The following is a 23,699-nucleotide window of genomic DNA, read 5'->3' on the forward strand; positions in this document are numbered from 1 at the left end:
GAGAGTGTCATCTTCATAAAATGATAAAATACAGCCAAAAGGGGGCCAGTAATATCCTTTGGGAAGTGCTGAAACAATTTAACATAAACCAAAACCCTGACAAATTGTCACTGATCCTGTTCTTCCCAAGTTTTTTGAAACTACCCTATAAGGAAGATGCTTGAGGACTGCCAACCAAGAACATTTACAAAGAGTCTTTCATACCAAATCTACATGGTTCTAAGGAGGTGCAATCTTCTCCCTTTGAGTGCAGTCTTGTCTGTTCTAACGCAAAAAAAGTAAGCCCAATATCATCAACCATGACAGAGACAAACGCTACACCTCCTCCTCCCCTTCTGTCTGATCCAGACCATAGAACAGGACATTCCACTTCTCCACTCTATAGATATTTAAGAAGAGGCGGGGCGGGGAGCAGGGAGGGCTACACGGCTTATCAGGGAAATGATTAGTATTTAGACACAGCAAAGCATCAAACAAAGAGAAAGACTGTTGGTTCTGTGTTTGTGATCTTATCTATTGTGTTGGCCTTCAACTTCTTGCACGGTGCTGCTGTTGATAACAAGCACCGACAATAATTAATCATTGAAGATGAAAAACAAGATATGATATTGTCGGAGGAGATCTGGGTTTTTGAGAAAAATGAAAACTTTACTACGAGTTGTTTATATGTATTTGTGTCCGTTTTTTTTCAATATACCAGTGGCCTGCTGTCAGGGCAAGAAAGTCGAGCGATGCTTGACTCCTGAAATCTACCAGTAGACCTAAATAATGATATCTATTAAATTATACGAAAGTTCAATTGATTTCTCTTCTTACATCTGATCCTAAACTGTGCAGTGTCTCATGAAGGATCTGATGTTGCCTGGTTGCATTTGTGGTGGGGAAGAATCCTCACTGTGGGTGAGCATAGTGTGCAGCAGTGCTGAACACAGCCCCCCCACTCCTCCACTAATCAGCCAGACTATATAGGGCACCTATGAGCTGCCGTTGGTCTGGGCAGGTTGTGGCTGGTGGTTGCTAGTTATACAGGTATGTGGTTGACGTGACTCTCTACCCTGCAGGCTCCTTTTCTGTGGCTTGCACACTAATTTTACTGCCTCCATTACAGCCTGCTGCATGTTCCCTGTTGTCCTGGCTGTGAGAGACACAGACTAAGGCACCATACTGGAGGTGTTAAGTAGTGGTGGCCCCCATACTGAATGTGTTTTCATGCAGCATGGTCTGCATAACTAATTATTATGTTTTCTCTGTCTAAGTTTCACCTGCTGCTTTTTTTTTTAGGGGGGGGGGGGGGGTAATATTGGATTTATTTCTTTTTGGCAGCATTTACTTTGTTTAGTTTGCATGAATTGTTACCTTTGTTTGTTTGAACAAGTTGGTTACACCATTATTAGTTATATTGTTTATGTTTATATCGTTGACAGTGGTGAGGTCCCCACATAACGCATGTGAGAGAGAGCACTGGGATAAGAGTCTTGTGTGCACCATTGTTGCTGTGCTTTGCTGTGATGCACCTGAGATGAGCAACTGGTGGCAACCTTGGCCATAAAAGAACACACAAACGTGAAGCCGAAGCGTCTTGATTTCCTCCTCATGGCTGGCTATGGTATAGGTCATAATAATACAAATAATAGTAATAACAGCTTGAATTTAAATAGCCGCATTCAAGAGATCCAAGGAGGCATAGGAGTGGAAATTAAGGCAATGTTGACAAATGGTACGACCAAGCAGGAGCATGTAGATTGTGAAACGAAGGGGGCCCAGCACTGAACCTTGCGGCACACCCGTGTTGACTGGGGCTGGAGTGGAGCTAGAAACTTTGACGTGACAAACTGTTTCCTGTTGGAGAGGTATGATTGGAACCAGGTGACAGCTGTACCAGTCCTTACAGAGGTGTTTGGATAGGTGGTTGAGGATGATGGTATGGGAGACTGTGTCACAGGCAGCAAAGAGGTTTAGGAGGATGAGGATACTGATGTGGCCAGAGTCGTCAGCGATGAGGATGTCATTTTAGCTCCATGCACCAATCCCTATGTCTCAAAATGCGCAAGATGGCAGTGTTCATATCCGGGATATTTTAGTAAATTTTTTGGCTAGTGGGAGGAAGTGGAGCTGGCTGTGCATTTCTGTGGTTTAGGTTGCACAGTCAGGTCAAAAATAAAATTGTATGTGATTATTGTAAACAAAAAACTCGGGAAAACTGTGTACAACAATTTCTGAAATGGCTCAGGAGCCTAAACTCGCCACTGTCATCCCTGACATGAAGTTAACTGTGATAACCACTTTCATAGCCTCCTCACACGTTTCAGTCTCCAGCCTGTGACCCTCATTTTAACCTTTTACCACTCAAACTCCTGCCGTGACTGAGTTGGCCTTAATTAAAGCCTGCTGTTTGACCAACATGCTCTTCGTGGGGACACTTAATCAGCAGCTGTCATCACAGACATTACCATTCATCTGCAGCAGTGCTGTACATCTCCAATGAGTCAATCTATAGTCACTTTACAAGACAATATTTCTGACAACCACTTATTTCCTGCCCTTTAACAATGACTATTTTGCGTCAATGCCAAGGGGTTGTTCTGGATAATGGTGTCATTATAGCCGTAAATGAAAGAGAGACGATGAAGACCAACAACAATATTGGCTGTAAATGCAGTTAACAAGTGTTCTATTATCTGAATATGAACACTGGCGAAGGAGAGGCATGTCAATCTAGCTGTCTAATGATTTCATTTCCCTGAGTGCCCTGCATGACTAAATTGAATGTTCTATGCATACACAGCCTTGTACTGGATGTAATTTGCCATTCATAAAAAAACTACAGATCTTGGTGAGTCTTAAAATGCTATTGCATGGATGGTTTTGGTCCAGAATTCAGCTGCCTGCCTGTCTGGATGAAAATGGAGCGCTCTGGCTGCTACATACTCATATTCTCTCCCTCACAAGTACAACAGACGTTTGCCCCAAAATGTGATCAGCAATGATTGGATTTGGCTGCAAAACTGTTTACCCCTGAAAGTCCAGAAGTGTTTTGTGGACTCAAACCCTTCTGACTGACTGAAAGTCAAATCTTAAATTGTCAGAATCCGGTCCAGTGAGGTCAGGTGTAAAGCTGAACTGCAGATCAGTTAAAAACCGACATTTATCTCCAACATTCAGCACAGAAACTTTTAAAGGATGAAGAATTCTGCAGAGTTAGGTGTATTTGTCACAGCACTAGCTCTTCTGGTTCAGGAAGCCATGGATCATGAGGGATATCCAGCGTTCAATTGTGTTTCAGTTTAGTGAGTAGACCGAAAGAGTCAGAGCTCCAGTCAAGACCTCTCTCCAGGGTCTGACAGTAGCATAGGATGAGTGTCTTATATAAGCAGCTGAGAATCAGGTTTGTCTGTGTTTCTCTGTGCTGGGATTATAAACTGAAATGTTCACCTTCTGACCTCTGTCTCCTGTAATATCTCATATAAAATAATATTCTATACTTCAGTGCAACAGTGTTTTGTGTTTTATTTCAGGCATGCACATACAGTGTTTTCCAGGAGGTGGACTGGGAAAGGCCATACACTTCTGCCGAAGTAAAAATATAAAGTATGAGGTGGCGACAAGTATGGAAGACTTCCCTGACCTCCTGCAGTTTACCGAGCTAAGAGAGGAACTGGGGTTGCTTCCATCACTAACTCGTTCTTCCCTCTGAGCATCTGGATGGCTTAAGAAATTCCTTGCTACACTTAAAATGTTGATATTTCTACATGAAATGATTTAACCCCACATCCTGGCAGAGAAACTGCCGACCTATTTTAGATGTGACAGTATTATAGGATAGATTTAATATCTTTGACTTGCAGGAGTAAGAATAAATTACTCTTCGTGTGAAAAAAACGTATGTATTCTTCTGTTATAGCTCATCACATGGATATACAGTATCTTTTAGACTTTTTTTTCTCTTGGTGAACATGAAGGATTATGTAGCAGATGGCATGCAGCGAATGTATGTAACTACATGTCTGCATTTGATTAAAAGCTACAACGAGGCCAGTCCACCCCCCAGGAAGTGATCCACTTTCCCTGTCTGCACACCAATGATGTTTCCGATGGCTCGAGCTGTTTGCACACTGCATGGTTTGAAAAATTAGTCCAACACAGAACCAAGGGTCCTTAAACACAGATGCCAGTTTACACAAGCAATCCCTTCAAATGTGGCCACTAAAATCACTGAGGTGAAATAATGCAAATCTGATTCATCTAAATCTGCGCCAAGTCACACAGAATTGGAGTAGATGGCTCTTTTTTTGCGAACCGCTCCCCGTGAAAAATCTGCTTGAAAATAATGAAATCCATCCAAACATGGAGCCCATCCACTTCAGTTTATTACACAATAATGGTAGATACGAGGGTTAGAGGATAGACTGTATATAAAGATGGATGACATGACATCTCCCAAAAAAAAAAAAAAACTAAAAGTGAAAAATCTAACAATTGTTTAAATTTTCTTTGCGGTTTCCGCATTGCATGTGGGAGCGAGCATCGAAAAACATATTTATTGTACTTCTAATTTTCCTGCAAGTTAATGAATGGGAAACTTGTAACATGCAGTACACCTTTTAGTTCATGGCATTGAAGTATTGCTGTGAACTCACTTTCTTTTGTGACAAACTTTCTCCTCAGCCCGCCATGGTCTATTGTCAGTTAAGACATGGGGATCACTGCTGCCACCACAATGGAGCAGTTCTCCTCTTTCAACAATCTCTTTGGCAATTCATAACCATTGTTGACACATTCTGGCCTGTGTTGGGATGGAGATGAGGGAAAGTTATGAGTGAAACTTGCAGCCAAATGGTCGCAATTCAGAAAGTCTGCAGAGTTCAGAAGATACACACTATACAAAAACACCATTCAATTTGGAAAACACTCTTCTGATTTGTGTTTTCAACACAAATTAGGAGAACAGATTAAACAATTCCAAAGTCTAAACTTTTTTATTGGCATACTTACACTTTCTAGGGATTTACTCTCTAATTTAATCACCGTCCATAGTAACTTTTTTCTCCACTCGTTTTTAATCCGGAGAGCACAAATGTCCTTTGACAAACTTTCAAACTGTCTCCTCCCAATGGAAAGATAAATGGTGCTTGAAATAATGAATGATGGTGCTTTAAATTAGGTCCTATGCTAAATATTATGGCAGAAGTAATTACATGTTTATTCATGTCCATCAATCACTGCTCGTCTTCTAAACATTAACAGTCTATGCGTGTGTATGTATATTTTTGATAAATTGTGTTGATGACATTGTCATCAGGAGAATGGATTGTATATTATATTGGTAGTCTGATAATAATCAGTCATTTTCTTCTATCCTCAGTTTCCAATGAAGTGATGTTGTTCAGATAGACGCCTGGATGGAAAATCAATTCATCTCACAGCTGGAGAGACTGATAACACAAGTATCGGCTTTGAGATGATTCAAACTGCTTTTATCCATATCTCCTCGCAATTAGTTGATGTTTTTAACTCATGTCTTATCATTCATCATAGACCATAATAGACGAGGAGCAATTTCACTTACACTTAATATTACAGACAAAAGGCTCTCCAGGGGAATCAGAGATTCTCTCATACACCCGAGTTTAGACGGCAAAGTAAACAATTGCAGATTCAAAGAGCTTCAGTCATTTATTTGAAAGTATGCACACAATTGTAATCATATCCAATAATAGAACTAAAATATCCGGGATTTTAGCTATTGACATCATATGGAGCCAGAGTGATCAGGGTGTGGAGCTGCTGTTTTCAGGTTCTGCCGATGAAAGCGCTCGTTCAACCACTTGTCCCTCTCAGCTGTCAATCATGATGTTTCACCTTATTTTTATAACATCGATTAACTAACTAACATGTACTTCGACTTTTTAGTTTGGTCCATGTTTATTGCATGTACTGCAGTCAGCCATTTGGGCGAATGAGATGATTTGTCTCCACTTCAGGGAGCTGTCATGTCGTCCAACTTCATGTACAGTCAGTTGGTATACAACCTCTTTTATTTCTCTGCACCACTGCAATACATTTATTTTCTATTGAAGCAAAATGCAGCATCTCACTGACGGAAGAAGTTAAGCAGTCAAAGTGTCCAGGGAGAGTCTCGGCCCACAGAGCACAGTCCAAACAAAAACAGCCCTGCTTGCATTTTTATCTTCAAATGGAAGATGGCACAGATATACTATATTCTTTCAAAATCTTTGAATAAATTGACTCAAATACAGACAATCAATCAACTTCTTTGTTGCTATTTTGTTTGTAGATATACAAACTTTATGTGTGTGTGCTGTATGAAAGAAGATACCAAGAAGATATCCTTCCATGCAGAATGGAAAAACATCCTGTTTTGTCAAAGCAGCAAAATCATTTTATCAGACTGTTTGTAAGAGATGCGATGGATCGGCTTTATTTATTCCATGTGTGCCATGTGTTACAGAGAGCCGGTGTGATACCAGAACTAGAAGCAGATTCGTTTGTCCTTTTCAGAAAGGTCCCGGTAAACCTTCCAGTCAGAAATCTCATTGGTTTGACAAGATACTGCAAATTAAAATGGAAAGCCAGTTTAACTTGGCAGACCAGTTGCACACTTGGGTATGCTCCCTGTAGATGTTCTAAAGCACAACAGCATGGACAAAACGCAAATGTTATAAATAAATAAATAATATCCCAATGGCAATCAACTTGGAAATGTCCTCCAGGGTGCATGGTAAGATATAGAAAATATGTGTCAGTGTAAAGAGTGAATACACGCATGAAGACCTTCAGAAATCCAGGTCAGTGAAATGTGATTGGTGAAGCAGAGTCGCTGTCATCTGACACAGCAAAGCATGACATCGAAGCCCATTTCAGTCTTGACAAATGCTGGCTTAAAGTCAGCATGTCAGCTGCTCTCAGTTCTGTCTGGGAACCCGTCACTCCAATAAGCCACATCCTGGCCACATAGATGAGCCCAAACTGGATCATGGAGCCTGCCACATAAAAGAAGTGCCACTGCCATTCAATGTAATACCCAGAGCTGCTCAGCTCCTGCTTATTGAAGTGCAACTTCACCTCATAGTTGTGGGTGAAGTGTCTCTCCGAGGAAATTAAAAAAGAATGCACACAGACATCGTAAGCACACACAAATGCAACTTACCAATTAGTTTTCTGAAGTTAAGTTATCCAGCTTGTCGAGGACTGTGCAGCACTTTAGCGACAAATATTGTTTGCCTCTGAAGTTCCCTGATGGCCAGACCACGGTCGCCCTGAGCCGTTTGAACCACTGGCACAGGCAGCTGTCTCAGCCAGGGTTTGTATGTGAGACAGCCAGCTCTATGGCAGCAGTATCTGAGGACATGGAGGGACAGGAGAGGATGGGGAACATCTCTGAATGGCAGACGGTGTGGTGGTTGGTTGGCTGATCATTATTAAACATGCTAGATAAGACGTCAGCTGATGGCAGCTTATTATGATTTCCAAAAGACAGAGTGGATGTGAATGTAGCTATCATTGCTTAGTTCTGCTGGCTCCCCGTCTGCTAGAGTTTAGAGAGCGCTGCCAGAACTGGGTCAGTTTGATATTTTGGGCCTGATTTCAAAATGTCACTGCCTTTTTTAGGTGTGAACAACTCCTACCTGCTGCTAGTTCCTTTCCAATCAACAGTGTGTTTCCCCCCTCTCACCACACTAACTGCGACAATCTGCACAGCTTTAGTTTTGTACCAACCTCAGTTATATTCTCCCACACCTTCTCCCTGCCTGCACTCCCCTCCTCTCCTTTAGCTCTCATTGGGTTCCTCTCTCTTTTGTCTAATCCTGTGCGTCTCTCTGTCTTTGTCCAACTGATGGAACAAAGCAGACATAAAGGTTCATAGTCTTACCTAAGTTATTATGGGTTTGAACTGAGCAGAAACGCTGGTAGGCTTCTTCCAGACATCTACTGAACCCTGGGCATTTGCTTGAAATTTTTCCCGGAGGGGCTGTATGTGAGAATGGAAATGTTTAAGTCATTTCCTATGGCCATTTTCTGTAACTTCTCAGAGCCAGCCTCAGAGTAAAATGTCCAGAAAATGTCAGGGTGAGTCCATGTGAGAATACGTCAAGATTTCCAGAAAATGCAGTGCAAGCGAACAAGCATGCTGATGACGTTTCTAACACATTCCCCATAAGGAATACGAGTGTGTCAGGAAACAACAAGAGGTGTCATTCTCGCAGAAGATGCAGACAAAAATATCATCTTGGAAAGACATAGAGATTCAAAAGCTTTCGGTGATAAGAGCAGACGCCAGAGTCACTACACAAAAACACAGAGTGGAATTGATATATATATATGTGGTGCCTCCTGCACGCTCTATCCAGGTATCACCCCTCACCTGAAATGTGACATTTTCCTGTTATTCTGACCTGGGGAATCTCTTTGTGCATCTTCATATGTGTTGAAAAAACTGTAGTCTCAGCAGGAGGAGCCCCTTCATGGAGATAAACACCCCCTCATACAGTTTCATCATTCTAAACAATGTAGTACTGCAGATAGACTATGAATGAGATGAAGCAAGATCAATTGTGAACTTTCATTTGTATGATAATATGTCCTTTCTCTCAGTCTTGGGGTGTTGTTATTGGTCTGTGTTTACATCCAGGAGAGATTACCAAGATTATGGGTTTATCACCTCACAACGCAGTCAAAACTGAGCACAGACATGACACACATATTTTTAGATTCTGTTTAACTCAAACTCCCAAAGAAAGTCGTCGTCCCTGATGTTCACATCTATAAATCTGCACAGAAAAAGTGCCTCATTTAACTCGAGAACTTCCCATTGAACATTTTCCTCAGTATCATTGAAATCGAGTGACAGTTTCCTGAAAATTCCCTGAGACATTGTGAATGTAAACATTTCTGGGTAGCAGACATTCTCTGTGTGTTCTCTCCTACGCACAGCAAATATAAAAAAATCCACCCGAGTGAACATTAAGATACGTCACAGTGCTACCTGACAGGGGCTTTATTCAGGGAGTGTGAAAGGAGAGATGAGACAGAAATAGTCCTGCCCTCTCCCTTTGAGATTTAACAGCGATGACACTGGAGCATGACAGATTATATCGACCGAAATTCACCTAAGTCTATAAAGAAATTGTGTCCCAACCCCTGCTCTAGTAAGCCACCTTGTCATAGTCTTACTTTTAAGGGATTTGTAGAAGAATAATATTCAAACACATAATTAGAAAGGAATGCATTTTGGTGCAGACACAGATCAGGGGACGGATCCAGAAAATTTGTTATGATCATTTTCTTAACTAGAATGACACTCAGGGGAGTGCATACCTCCAACAAGGCCCAACGGCTCCCCCCTAAAATTACCTGTTGACTGAATGCACATGATCTCAGCTGCACATGTGTGGTAGTTACAGGTTAGAATTCCTTAATGTTACTGTACAGCAGCTGAAAAAAACTGTATTTATATCCACTCATTCCCGACTCTTGTTTTGAGCCACTTATGGGTGTATTTTTCATCAAGATCTACGAATTATACCCTTTGAAATGAGGGAAAGTTATAAAGTATAGAATGATTAGCTCCTTTAATGGAATCTGTGCCAACATTTAATATGTTTTGGTCCATGTCCCGTCCTTTCACCAAGTTTTGTTGTGTAATCCCGATGACAATCAAACACAATAGAATGACACTCAGTAGAGCATTCCTCCACCAAGGCTCAACAGTCTCCTTAAATTCAATCCAGCAACACCAATTTTCACTCACTCAAGGTATCACTTCCCTTAATGTTGCTGACCTTTGTTTTCAAGATCCATGTTTGTTATTCCCTGGCAAATCTGTGAAAATGTGATGAAAAAAACCCGGACCTGCCATTGGATCCTAATTTACACCAACATGTAATGGGTTCTTTCCTAACACATACCGCATCCTTCCACCATGTTTCATGGAGATCACTTATGTAGATTTCGCATTATCCTGCTGACAAACAAACAGGCCGAGGTGGAAACATAACCTCTTCGGTGCAGTTCCTTTGCTCACCAGAGTAGCTTCATCAACTCCAGCAGTCAAAGCTCACATAGATGTGTCGTTTTGGCTGCAGCTTTGGATAGTTTTGTTTCTCTGCTGTGCTCCACTCTGAACATAATTTCAGTAGGTATCAGAGACAAACAGTTTGACGACAGTTACATGAAATGTTTGAGCTGTTTTCTTAAATGTCAGCTGCAAGACAACCGCACATAATCACACACATTATTATATGTATTATCAAACACTTTCGCTGCTCTATATTGATGCTGGGGGCGACACTTGCCGCAGAGTGCTTTCAGCGCATAGTGTTTTCAGCTCAGGTTTTCAGTCTGAATCAACATTCAACTACATGTTTTCAACTTACGTGTACCTTGTTTGGACAGCTTGTGATCAGGAGTGTTTTGATTCTGCCCCTGTTATGAAACTTGTAAGGACTTTTCATTCGTCTAACCTCTTTTGTTGTACTAATTTTTCGAATTTATCTGTGGACCTTTTGATATTAGGGTAGGACTTTGGTCTTGTATATATGGCTGTTTGGATCCACAGACTTTGGCCTTTTACTTTCCATTTGGTTTTTGGATATGGATTCTTATCTCAGTTGTTTGAACTTTGAGGTAACTATTTTCTGTTTTACTTTTAAGTTTACGTCCCATTTCACGACTTTGTTGTGTTCATGTGATTTGAAGTTGGAATGGGGGAAAAAGTGCTGTTGTATCCATGTGTTCAGAGCGTTTAAACACATTGACACCTCTTTCCAATATCTACAATAAAATCTTGATCAACTAAGCAACTCTGTGACTTGTGTAACAACATTTCGCCAACTTTCCGATTTGTTGATCCGAGTTGAGATGATGTTTATGGGAATTATCCCGGACAGGAACTTAATTTTACAACAACTCTGTCTCCACATGAATGTTGATTACAATCACTATAGTCCACTATAAAGGGAGCTTGTGGCATTGACAGAAAGAAAAATGGCAGAGAGATGAGAACAGCCTTCTCTCTGAGGAGATTCTACTCCTTATTCTTATCAAAAAATTCCCACAAACCATTCGTCGCTTCACATCCTTGCATTTCCTGGCTTTTCAGTTTTGCTGTTTTGGAATTTATTTGTGATTTATATTGTGATGTTTTTCTGCATTACTGCTTCTTACCTGTTAAAACTGTAAGCCAATTGTTTTAATTAGTTTTACCATCTTCTCAACCAGCCTTGTTGTTGGTCTGCTACTTGGGTCCTGCAATCTCTAAACTTGTCAATTTGTTCCCTGGGTTGGCAAAATAAACCCTCTAGCTGAGGGGGCGTTTAGCAAGACCCTTAACCTCCTATTGATTGAATAGAGCTGACATGTGAGTCCAGCAGAATGAAGGCTACTTATCTTGAAAAAATTTACCTGGATAAGTTAAGACAAATTAAGTTTTAACAACATGAGGTATGCTATCCAATGAATATATTCTTAGTGCAAGAATAGGTACATTCAGCAGATTCCTGAAGCAATATACTTTTTTAATTTTTTTTATATATTGATCCTGTGTCAACCTGAAAGACAACATGCATTGTGTACTGCAAAGTACTGCTCTGAATACAATGGGTATTAACTTAAATTATCAGTTGATAAAGAGTAGAAATCTTCCATCTCCACCTATCCTTTGCAGCCTATCCCATCTGACACTAGGCGAGTGACGGAACTATGAATAGGACAAATTGGGTGACAGACTTGTTTGAGCAGGACCTGGAGGACACTGGGATTACTTTAATGGAATTTATTTAATTTGTAAGTGATCTCCAGTCCACTCTATGAACTCGGTGCTCATAGAGTGACTGCAGCGATATTACACACTCTTGTACTTGATGATACACGCACAGTGTTAGAAGAAATTATTAAAAACTATTATTGACTTGGCTCGGCAACTCTGCTGTTTAATGAATCTGAAGATGATTTTTATCTTTTTCAATTAAAGGTTCGTAATGAAGAATAATGTTGCGCGCATAAAAATAACCTTTTTTTTTTTTTAAAGTTAATGATGAAGTGGATCAATAATCTGGTTTCAGTTCACTATACACAATGAATGGAAGTCAATGCAGTATCCTAAAAAGGATAGATGGGCAAATGTGTGTGTGTGTGTGTGTGTGTCTGTCCGTCCGTCCACATAGATGTCCCCTGTATATCTGTTATTGGTGCTGTTGGTGTTCAAAGCTACTGAAAACTGGAATGAAATTCCTCATATGTGATAACAGACGTATAACTGTGGGTTACCTGTATGTTTGCGTCATTTATTATTTATAACATGTATTCGCTGTTTGCCATAATGATGCCTTGGAAAGGCTCCAGGGAATTGACTCAGCTTGTGTCCGGTATCTGAGCTACATTCATAGTCCAGATAGTCCAAATTCATTTTGAATGTATTTGTGGCTCTAAAGCAATTCAAACCAACAATGTTGTGATGTGACATTGGAATACCATACTGATTTGGCCTTTTCTCAACAATAAGCCTTTTGACTGGTGAAAATGGGAGTTCAATTTCAGACTATAAACTAATTGAATATGAGATGATTTCTTCTAAGCACTTCATCTCAATAATAGGTGTTGTCAAAGACAACTGATGTCTGTATGTGAGGGTCAGACTCTCAGATGGGAAATAAATGAGGGCAGGGAAGTTAGAGACTGTGGAGCGGGGCAGAATGTGGATGAATTAGACTGTGGACATGGTGTGTCAGACTACTGTCTCTCTGTCAAACAAAGTACCAGGGAAACATGGACTACTGAGAGAAAGCAAAACAGCTTTGAATATTTACATGACGCATGCACTGAGGTTGCTCTTGTGGCAGAGAAATCATACCCCCTCTAAAACTTCTTTGTCAATTTTAATCTATAGTCAATTACTGATGCTGAACTGTCTGCCGTCTGGGCCCGTCAATCATCTGTGTGTGACTGTTTTCAGATACGACTGCATGCTGGGAGCTACAGCTTGAAAAGCACATCAGGTGCGATGGCGTCAAATGAGAACATTTTACAGAGTTAACTTCCTTTTGGAACGGGTAATTAACAATGTCAAATTAACTCTGCGTACTAGGTAGAGTGTTTTTGAGCGTGCGTGTGTCTGTGTACGTGTTATAGGCCTAATTGTTTTCTAATTGTGTCCTCTACATGCCCCTCTCTGTTCCCGGTTTCCTCTAAGAATATTAATCATGGGATAATTTTATACTTTTTGTGGCACTAGAGCAACCCATAAGATTAGTCCCATTACGGTCAATCTATCAGAGTATTCATCATCTCCCGACAAGCAATCAAACTGACTGCTGCCTTTAAAGAAAGACGGTTTCAGCATGGAGTGCAGATAGAGATAGATTTCACTTCATCTCTGGTCACTGTCTTTTCTTCCCCTCTCACGGACTACCTCCACTCCCATACCCACATTTAAAGGTTTGCGAGTTTGCGTGTCAGTCCACGAAACCCTTTCGAAGTCTCAGGGGTTTAACAGTGTTACATCCAAATCCATTCAAATGTAAGAGGCCTTCTTCCGACATAATAAAACAACAGGTAAAAAACATGGCTCCATACTGTGTGGTGTCATCCAAGTGTCTGTAAGCGCTGACCTTCAAATTTGACTAAAAAAAAAGCATCATTTACACTGTTTGAGTAGGTGGTCTAGCAACATGGCAGATTAAAGAGATAATCAAACAATCCACAAAACACCTTTATATTCTATGTGCAATCAGATTAAAGGTAATTTGTCTGACATCATTATTGGATCGTGGGCAGTATTTTGGTCAAGGACAAATCTTTGACAATTACGCAGTTCTTATTCAGTATTCATATGTAACCCTGACTGTTGTCAACCATAAGAGATTATGAAGTCCAGGTTTTATAATTTGCAGCCTCCAATCACAGATTAAAGCAATTACTCACACAGACCAAGGGAAATGCATTCTTTTGTGAATTTCACAACCTTCTTCTAAAAAAAAAACACGTGTTAACTTTCAGATATTCAATTAGATACAACCACCTTTCCATCTGCTGAGGTTATTCTCAGCTGTATCCTGTAATGAGAGTCAATTAAACAGCATATTTTCTTGAAGAAAAAATATACCCACAGCTGAGCATCACTTGTGCATTATGGGACATGCAGTGTGCTGAAAGTTGGAGTGGCTGGTTATGAAGTTGGGGCGCCATCTGCTGGAAGGAAGAAAAATATGCCGATGGGGGAGTTGAAGTGTTTGAGTCCATAAAACACTTTTGGAGCTTCAGGGGTTAACAGTGTATCTGATTAGTGACCTATCTTCAGATGTAATAAAACGAAAGACTGCTAGTGTGGTGTCAGCCAAGTGTCCAGTAGCCCCGACATTCAAATGCGACTCGAAACGAAGTCATTAACATCGTGTTTTAAGACTCATCTCAGTTTGATGACATTTTGGAGTGACATTGTTAAGATGATGGAATCAATAGGTAATGATAACATTTAAAAAATCTAATAAACCTGATAAATTAAGAAATTAAGGGGTGAAAAGATGAAAAGTCTATGATATCAAGTAGATTTGATATCAAAAGGTCAAACAATACAGCATAAAACCCAACCTGAAAACATGTTGAATACGAAGAAGAACTCAAATGTCAAAACCTTATATGGCAAATATAAAACAATTTGACAAAAATATTTACTGTACATGTTGTGATATATCAACAGATATCAGACAGCCGAAGCGCTAATATGAAATTTGGGCTCTTCCTTCGGCAACATTACAGAAAGTATTCTCGCCTTTTGAAATTGACCTGCCGATGCAGAAGATGACCGTTTCAAAGGCTTACGGACACTTGGAGGACGTCACATGAGCAGTGTTTAGGCCTTTTTTGGGGGGGGGGGGGGGGGGGGAATTGATCACCAGTAACATCAATTGTATGCATGCAAACTTTTTACCCATGAAACTTTACTCTTTTGAATACTATGGACGTATATGCCCGTATTTCCTCTGTCCCATTCTCCCTGCCATTCGCTTTTCAGTCCTGATTTTGATTAAACTTTAGATCTCAGCCTTCCAGCCCAATGTGTGCAGGAATCCATACAAACAAACCGGGCTTCGATATCTACTGCGTCGTCATCACGTTTAGTGCGCAGTCACGAACCAAACTTTGAAAGTTGAACTTCCTTCACGTTTGTGCTGCGGCTGTGGACCCTACACTGTGTATTCCAAGAAGAAGAAGAAGAAGAAGATGATGATGATGATGATGATGAAGATGATGACTGCACCCTTCTTGGTCTCTGCCATAGGTCTCTGCGCATCAGTGGCGGGAATCACCCGTGAGCCTCTGGGGTTCCGTCAGTACGTGCTTACGTAGGAGGTGACGCAGGCTGGTGACGCAGTCCCTATAAACGTCTGTTTCCCTACATCAGCTGCCTCTTCCCTGCCTAAGCCATCGTGTGGTGGGCAGCGTAAAATTTACTGAGCGAGCGTATCCGAAACCATCCGTCAAAATGGTAAGTTTCTAACATTTCTCGGAGTAGTGTTTGAACGCTAAATCGTATCAGTGGTTTAGAAACGCCGGTATTCGCGGATGGTGTGCTACTAACATGTATATACTATCAATGTGGCTTGGATGAAAATGGCAACCATTTTGTCGTCTGTCCCGCTGGCACCGGCAAAGGCCGCAACGCCTCCAGAAACAAGCTCAACTCGCTCCCTTCAATGTCAAATTGAGGCTGTTGATCAGAGAATTTAGTGAAGTGGGGTTTAAATGGCTAACGTCAGATGACATGGCGTTTTTGCTGAGCATCGACAGTAACGGCTTTTGCTCCGTTAGCTGCTGAATTGCTCACTTGACGTTTAATAAAAACCCATTTTTGGTGCGCATCTTGAAGCGGGGGAGCGAGCACCTCGACCTGTAATCTGGGTTTTATACCTGTAGCGGTTTCCGAGTCTTCATCTGCCGGCTTTTCGTGGCCTGGAGCGTAAGGCTAGTTTAGCTGTCACGCTAAAGTTAGCGTTTAGCATGTTGTCTATTCTGTACACGTGGCCTATTCATGCCGGGTGGTGGTGGTCCGATCACTTTTTTGGCCAAGTCAGGTTGTTGAAGTGGATGACGTCATTGCTGTCCACTTTATGTCCGCATTCATACTGACTGAAGGCGAGGTCAAAATTCGCTGTGAAACGCAGAACACAATAGCATTCCAGCTGTGGCCGTGGCGAACGCTCAGTAACTGTGCAGAACCATGAATGACGAACCGGCAGCCATTTTTGAAATGTAAGGGTGCAGCCACTGAAGGAAATTATTCTGTCGCAATTCGCCTAAGACGCTGTCATCCAATTTAGCTAGATAACCGTAACTTGTGTAAACAATTAGATTATCTGAGTCCATTAGTAACACCAGCAGTTAAGAGGAGACACCGTGTAGTTAATGAATCCGTCGGTAAGTGGCACTTCCAGTAAAGTCTCCATCAGATACTATCTGGATTGTCGCCCGAAGCACTATTCACAGATTACAATGGCCGCTGCATGACCGGCTGTAGCGCAGCTGTACAAAGTCTGTTTCTTTTTGTGTGACATTTCAACTTGACTTTTCCCCCCTAGGTGAACTTTACTATCGAGCAGATCCGTGCCATCATGGACAAAAAGGCCAACATCCGTAACATGTCTGTGATTGCGCACGTCGACCACGGAAAGTCAACCCTGACTGACTCGCTGGTATCAAAGGCGGGCATCATCGCATCAAACCGTGCTGGAGAGGCCCGTTTCACAGACACGCGCAAGGATGAGCAGGAACGTTGCATTACCATCAAATCTACGTAAGTATTTTGTTTATTAAAGTCTGCTGTTTTTTTTGCATAGATCTGACAATACAAGTTGATGGAGCCTGAATGGAAATCTGTTGGATAGGGATAAAAGTGCAGGACAGACCCTACTGCTGTATTGCCGCATCACGTTTGACTCCATAATACTGGCACAATTTGTAAACTCATTGCAGCTTTTTATAGTAGTAGTTTGGCTTAAGTGAAAAAGTGACTGATCATAAAAGCTCTTAATGACAATATAGCAATATCTGTTAAAGAGCCTTGTTTCTTTAGTTACCTGCTAGTCTCAGCTGGACGACAAGTGAATTTCTCAGATTTTTTTCTTGCTTAAATTTTTTAACATTGTAATCTCCGATCACTCTTCATCATGGTCAACCAGTTTACTCACAATGTTAAATTTTGCGATATTACACTTCATAGAGCACCTAATCATTTGATCTCTCTTTGCTGCTGTAACATGGCAAATTTCCCTCTTTTTGGACAAATAAAGGACTTCTAAACTTATGTTGAGAATTCGTCAGGCTCTGAAGAGTAGGATTAAAGAAAAAAAGCATTTTATTTATGTTACTTCGATTTAGTTGTAGTAAATCTTGACATCTGGTTTTGCCCACATTGCAGCGCCATCTCCATGTACTACGAGTTGGGTGAAAGGGACTTGGCCTTCATTAAGAATAGTAAGGATGGTGCTGGCTTCTTGATCAACTTGATTGACTCACCAGGACACGTTGACTTCTCCTCTGAAGTGACTGCAGCTCTCCGCGTGACTGATGGAGCCTTGGTTGTTGTGGATTGCGTCTCTGGTAAGAACAACTCCAAATCTTCAGTGGATTGTGTAGGCGCTTGCTTCTGAACTTGCAATTAAATGTATAAAGGTGGAAAATCACAGACTGTAATTTTACAAAGGAATCATTCCAGTCACAGCTTCTTCAAGTTGTTTGTAGAGACAGTAAGATCTACTTAATCTATAAAAAGTGGCTACAAAAAACAACTTCTGGCCAACTGGCAGCTTGCTAATAAGACTGTCTTCTGAATTGTGAGGTTTTTTCTTTCAATTATTTAGTTTTTCATGCAAATATGCTGTTACTATGATGGTTATTTTTTAATTACACCATTGACTACTTGTTTTAAATTAGATACAGAACTTGACGCCTTCTCCTGGGTTAATTTGTCTCTGTATCCTTGCCAGGTGTTTGTGTGCAAACTGAGACTGTGCTCCGTCAGGCCATTTGTGAGCGTATCAAGCCAGTCCTGATGATGAACAAGATGGACCGTGCTTTGTTGGAGTTGCAGATTGAACCAGAAGATCTCTACCAGACTTTCCAGCGCATTTGTGAGAATGTGAACGTCATCATCGCCACCTATGGAGAAGAAGATGGTCCTATGGGCCCCATCCAGGTGAGTGGAAGTCTAAACTTTATCTTAAGTACAATACTCAGTGGTATACTCGTAGTTGCACACAGGTAATTTACCTTGAGCACTATTTTCGAAATAGTTTATTTTTTTTATCAACCAAATTGTCATCTCCCCCTTTTCGGCATATAGTGACTAATGGTCTGTCGCTTCTCCAAGATTGATCCACCAATAGGTACTGTTGGCTTTGGCTCTGGACTCCATGGCTGGGCTTTTACCCTCAAGCAGTTTGCTGAGATGTATGTAGCCAAGTTTGCTGCAAAGGGCAACACCGACATGACAGCAGATGAGCATTGCAAGAAGGTGGAGGACATGATGAAGAAACTGTGGGGTGACAGGTGAGTCTAACAGGCGCTTGACTGCCTTACAAATTGCATTTCAATAGAAACTGTAGCCAACAGTTACACTAACACTTAATGGAGGGCCGTAGTGCGCAAAAGTGGCTTCACTAAAATGCTCATCTTTTTGTTTGAATCACAGACTCTTAACTTTCAGATTTTGCTTCTCTTATGGATGTAGCTGATTCTGGCCCGTTTTTTATTGGTAATCTTAAACATCTTATGTTTTAGGTTCTTTGATGCTAGTACTGGAAAGTTCTTGAAGTCTCGTACTTCAGCTGATGGCAAAAACCTTCCCCGCACCTTTGTTGCTCTTGTGTTGGACCCCATCTTCAAGGTAACTAGAGATGCTATTTACCATAAACAATTGTTAATTTTGCCTGCAAGTGATGATTTGAATATTCTTCACTTTGACCTGACTAAACATTGATGATGACCTTCACTCTGAGCGGGGACCATTCTATGGTTTTCTTTATCATCTTTGGTTAGGCTATGTTGGTTTTCATTCATAATTGCAATCAACTTCCTTATTTAGGTGTTCAATGCCATCATGGAATTTAACAAAGAGGAAACCGCCAAACTGATCGTGAAGCTGGATATCAAGCTGGATAATGAAGACAAAGAAAAGGAGGGCAAGCCTCTCCTGAAGGCTGTCATGCGTCGCTGGCTTCCGGCTGGAGAAGCACTTCTTCAAATGATCACCATCCATCTGCCTTCCCCGGTCGTTGCCCAGAAGTACCGTTGCGATTTGCTCTATGAAGGACCCGGTGATGATGAGGCTGCCACCGGTATGACGTTTATTTATTTTTCATTTGAACAGTTGTGTTTAGATCCTGGTCTAAATGTCCGGCTTATTTGTTTACCCAGCTATCAAGACCTGTGACCCCAATGGTCCTTTGATGATGTACATCTCAAAGATGGTCCCCACCACCGATAAGGGTCGCTTCTACGCCTTTGGTCGTGTGTTCTCTGGGTGTGTCTCCACTGGCCTGAAAGTGCGCATCATGGGACCAAACTACATCCCTGGAAAGAAGGACGACCTTTACGTGAAGCCAATTCAGAGGTTGGTATCAACTTTTTGTCTGTTAATTGGTTATTATTTGATATGTGTTTGGAGCCTAGCTGTGCGATTGAATTAATCAAGTATTGGGCACATTAGTATAATCCAACTTTCTATTTGTCAGGACAATTTTGATGATGGGGCGTTACACTGAGGCCATTGAAGATGTACCATGCGGTAACATTGTGGGTCTGGTTGGAGTGGACCAGTATCTTGTCAAGACGGGAACAATCACCACCTTCGAGCATGCACACAACTTGAAAGTGATGAAGTTCAGTGTCAGCCCTGTGGTGAGAGTTGCTGTGGAGGCCAAAAACCCTGCTGACCTGCCTAAGCTGGTGGAGGGTTTGAAGCGTCTGTCCAAGTCCGACCCAATGGTGCAGTGCATCATTGAAGAGTCCGGAGAGCATATCATTGCTGGAGCTGGAGAGCTGCATCTGGAGATCTGTTTGAAGGATCTGGAAGAGGATCATGCTTGCATCCCAATCAAGGTGACTTAGTCCATAATTTAAGTTAACTTCAGTCAGTTTTTTTTCTTAAATGATTTTGCAATTCATTTTATATTGAATATGCCATTTTCAATTGTAATATTTTGATAGTCCCTAGAGGTTGACTTTCCTATATTGAAATTTTCTGCTTTCTTTTTTAGAAATCTGACCCAGTGGTGTCCTATAGGGAGACAGTCAGCGTCGGATCAACTGTCATGTGTCTGGCAAAGTCGCCCAACAAGCACAACCGTCTGTTCATGATGGCCCGTCCCCTTGAAGAAGGCCTAGCAGAGGATATCGATAAGGGTGACTTTACCCAGCGTCAGGAGGCCAAGGCCCGTGCCCGTCAACTTGTTGAAAAATTCGACTGGGATGTCGGAGAGGCTAGAAAGATTTGGTGCTTTGGACCTGATGGAACTGGCCCCAACATGCTGGTGGATGTCACCAAGGGAGTGCAGTACCTTAATGAGATCAAGGATAGTGTTGTTGCTGGCTTCCAGTGGGCTGTCAAGGAGGTAATTAGAATTCACTCAATCGGTTCATATGGTGTATTGTATTTATTAGTTTAGGAATAGATGTGTGCAATTATTGTAACTGAGGTCAGTGCATATATTTCAACTATTTATTTTCTCTTTAGGGTGTCCTGTGTGAAGAGAACATGCGTGCTGTTCGCTTTGACGTCCATGATGTGACCCTGCACACAGACGCCATCCACCGCGGTGGTGGTCAAATTATTCCCACAGCCCGCAGAGCCATGTACGCTTCTGCACTCACAGCTGAGCCTAGAATCATGGAGCCAATCTATCTGGTGGAGATCCAGGTAAGTTCCCCTGGATGTATAGTCTGGTTTCCTCTAGTTACCGGTTGTATCTCAGAGTTGGACATATGATTATTTTTTTACTTTATATATTTGCTCACAAAATTTCTCACCTTTTGGATTAAGCAAGGCCCAATGATTAAGTTTCAGAGGTTATTATTAATCGGAAGAAAAAAATTGTCAGGAGCCGGGCTTTTATTAATTGTGCACTTTTCATATATTTTAGTATTTTCTGTTGAACCTAATATTGCTTCTCCACTCTGTAGTGTCCTGACAGTGCAATTGGTGGAATCTACGGTGTGTTAACCAGGAGGCGTGGTCATGTGTTTGAAGAGTACTCCGTCGCTGGGACACCCATGCATGTCAGCAAGGCCTACCTGCCTGTCATGGAGTCATTTGGTATGTTGGGGTTGTTTTTAAACTAGAAGTGCAGCGAAAACATTTCTTTTTAAACCAGTATTGGGAACTGATTCTGACTTTAATATTAGTACTTTGTTTATGTTGCAGTATAATCTATAGTCATTTCAACACGACATCTTGTATTTTGCTGTAGTTTCACTTGAGATGTAGAAGTCTGATTTTAACAGTAGCCGACATCAAATATTTTGCTGTGTAACTAGAGTAGTTTATTACCATAGATCTGACCCACTGGAACAAAATCACCTATAGACTACTTAATCTTGCTCTATTATGAATATCTAGATCCAAATACTGAAGTGATATGGAAAGTTCTGCAAAGGGAATGCCAGTGATGATGTGATCAATTTAACAAAATGTGTCATTTGGAATTTGTAACTTAAACACTTGATGCATCTCTGACAAGTACGAACATTGTGAGAACGTACAGGCAGCAGCCAAATTTTGTTTGTACATGTACCACTTATCTTATTGTTCCAATGATCTCAATTTAGTTTTAGCCAAGTGAAGTGCTCCCACTATTGCGCCCTGGGTTAGTTTAAAGCGACCAGCTGTTAACTCACTAGTTGCTACATTAATTAAACATACAACCTCCATTGACAGTATTGTAATTACTTGATGAGGATACGTTGAAACATTTTGCTCTGTCCTTTCCTAGGTTTCACAGCTGACCTGCGATCTTCCACTGGTGGCCAGGCCTTCCCACAGTGTGTGTTCGACCACTGGCAGATCCTCCCTGGAAACCCAATGGATGCAACAAGCAAGCCTGGCATTGTTGTCACTGACACACGCAAACGCAAGGGTCTCAAGGAAGGTGTCCCAGCATTGGACAACTACCTGGACAAAATGTAAAAGCTCACCTGGCTCATGCCTAATTCCTGCTTTCCCATCAAATTTAAGTCTACATCATGGGACCGGACTGTACAGAACAGAGTTCACCGTTGGCCAAAAGGATTGACAATATTGAATAAATATCTACAAAAATTGTAAACCATCAATAAAAGCAAATAAAAATGTGTTGGAGCTCTTTGTTTTCTCAGTTTGCTTTTTGAAGAGATAACTATGTTTCCGTGTTTTACGATATGAACTCGTCCAAAACAAATGTAGTAACACCACTGATCACAAGTTGAGAAATATTAGGAGAGATTTCAGTTGTAATGCAGTAACAAGCTGATGTCTTTGGGGTGTACCTCAGACCAGCATCTAGTTAGACATGCCCAAACTACGGATATCGAGCTGGGAGCAGTGTTGAAATGAGAGTTAGTGATAGTTCAACAGTGGTGAGTAGATGTGATGTAACATTTTTGGCTGAAACTAAAGCATTGTCTAATCGCCAAAAATACAGACTTGTATAATAAGCTAGTGGGACTGTGCTTGGTTGTGGACCGGGATGGAACATTTCAGCTATTTTTAGGTTACTGCTATAAGGTTTGTATGGCATTATTCTAAGTTTTACTATTTTAACAGTTTAACTTTCCATGATACCTTTTTATTACTTTCAACACTTAAAATGGCTTAATACCCTAAACAAGCATTTAAAGGCAATCTACTAATGGTTGAGACCTATGCAACTATAATAAATAAAACAAGGTTCCAAGACCCATTCCTGCAGTGGCCCTTGATGTAGAGGTAGCAAAGATCCTGATGGAACACCTTTTAGATTACAAAGGTACAGGGTGATGTTTGACATTGGAAGTTATGTTTTCTTCCATTTGTATTGGAGGGCACGGTTACACTTTAAGGGGGTTGGTAATGTGTACTGTAGTGTCCAGCCCCGCAGAAGCAACTAAAAAGGCTAGGTAACATGTGGCCTTAGGTTCAACACACCTTGTAATGGGACATTTTACCATCATACCACTCTGTATTATCTCTTATGCATATTAATTCTGCTTGTGAAACTGTTACGATGACATTAGAGCCACAAGTCTGACGAGGTTTGTCTCCTACCACCAAGACCTCGAAGAAGCAGTCAACTTGTGTCTAGGAGGCCTTCAGCATGTGACTGTCTCATCTCCTGGGATGTTATTATTCACTCAGTTCTAACACACACACATCATCGCATCTGCATAATAAACATACGCCTGCAGCTGTTTCTTTGTAATTTCCTTTGCAGAATAATCATCGCACACTCTGACTGTTTGACCTTTTTTGCAAGGAATAAAGTAAACTTAAAAGACCATGATTCTCTAGCCCTTTTATTTCAGATGTCTCACCGGGTCAAATTTCTTTACAATCTTAACCCTGAATTGTTCTGTGAGAACAATTTTGTTTCAAACCATTTCATTCCCAGACTTTCAAATCATTGACTCAAATGAAAATAATTTCTTGGTAGGAATAATAAAATAAATATTCCACA

General features: G+C 41.1%; 1 protein-coding gene across 1 annotated transcript; it reads left to right on the forward strand.

Annotated features, from left to right (window-relative positions):
* Positions 1-15,343: 15,343 nt before the first annotated feature.
* Positions 15,344-22,372, forward strand: LOC128447794 (elongation factor 2). The gene is made up of 13 exons (XM_053430138.1): positions 15,344-15,502; positions 16,593-16,807; positions 17,432-17,613; positions 18,000-18,208; positions 18,383-18,561; positions 18,793-18,898; positions 19,097-19,349; positions 19,429-19,624; positions 19,746-20,112; positions 20,271-20,624; positions 20,747-20,929; positions 21,193-21,325; positions 22,002-22,372. The coding sequence occupies exons 1-13, from the start codon at positions 15,500-15,502 to the stop codon at positions 22,193-22,195; spliced, it is 2,574 nt and encodes an 857-aa protein (XP_053286113.1). The 5' UTR covers positions 15,344-15,499; the 3' UTR covers positions 22,196-22,372.
* The last annotated feature ends 1,327 nt before the right edge of the window (positions 22,373-23,699 follow it).

Source organism: Pleuronectes platessa, chromosome 9, assembly GCF_947347685.1.
Source record: "Pleuronectes platessa chromosome 9, fPlePla1.1, whole genome shotgun sequence".
NCBI lineage: Eukaryota > Metazoa > Chordata > Actinopteri > Pleuronectiformes > Pleuronectidae > Pleuronectes > Pleuronectes platessa.

What these genes read in the sequence shown, in the direction of transcription:
- LOC128447794 (XM_053430138.1), top strand. An exon ending in TGATGATGAGGCTGCCACCG is followed by an intron (nt 19,350 to 19,428) that starts GTATGACGTTTA and finishes TTGTTTACCCAG; the next exon opens with CTATCAAGACCTGTGACCCC. An exon ending in TCTATCTGGTGGAGATCCAG is followed by an intron (nt 20,930 to 21,192) that starts GTAAGTTCCCCT and finishes TCCACTCTGTAG; the next exon opens with TGTCCTGACAGTGCAATTGG.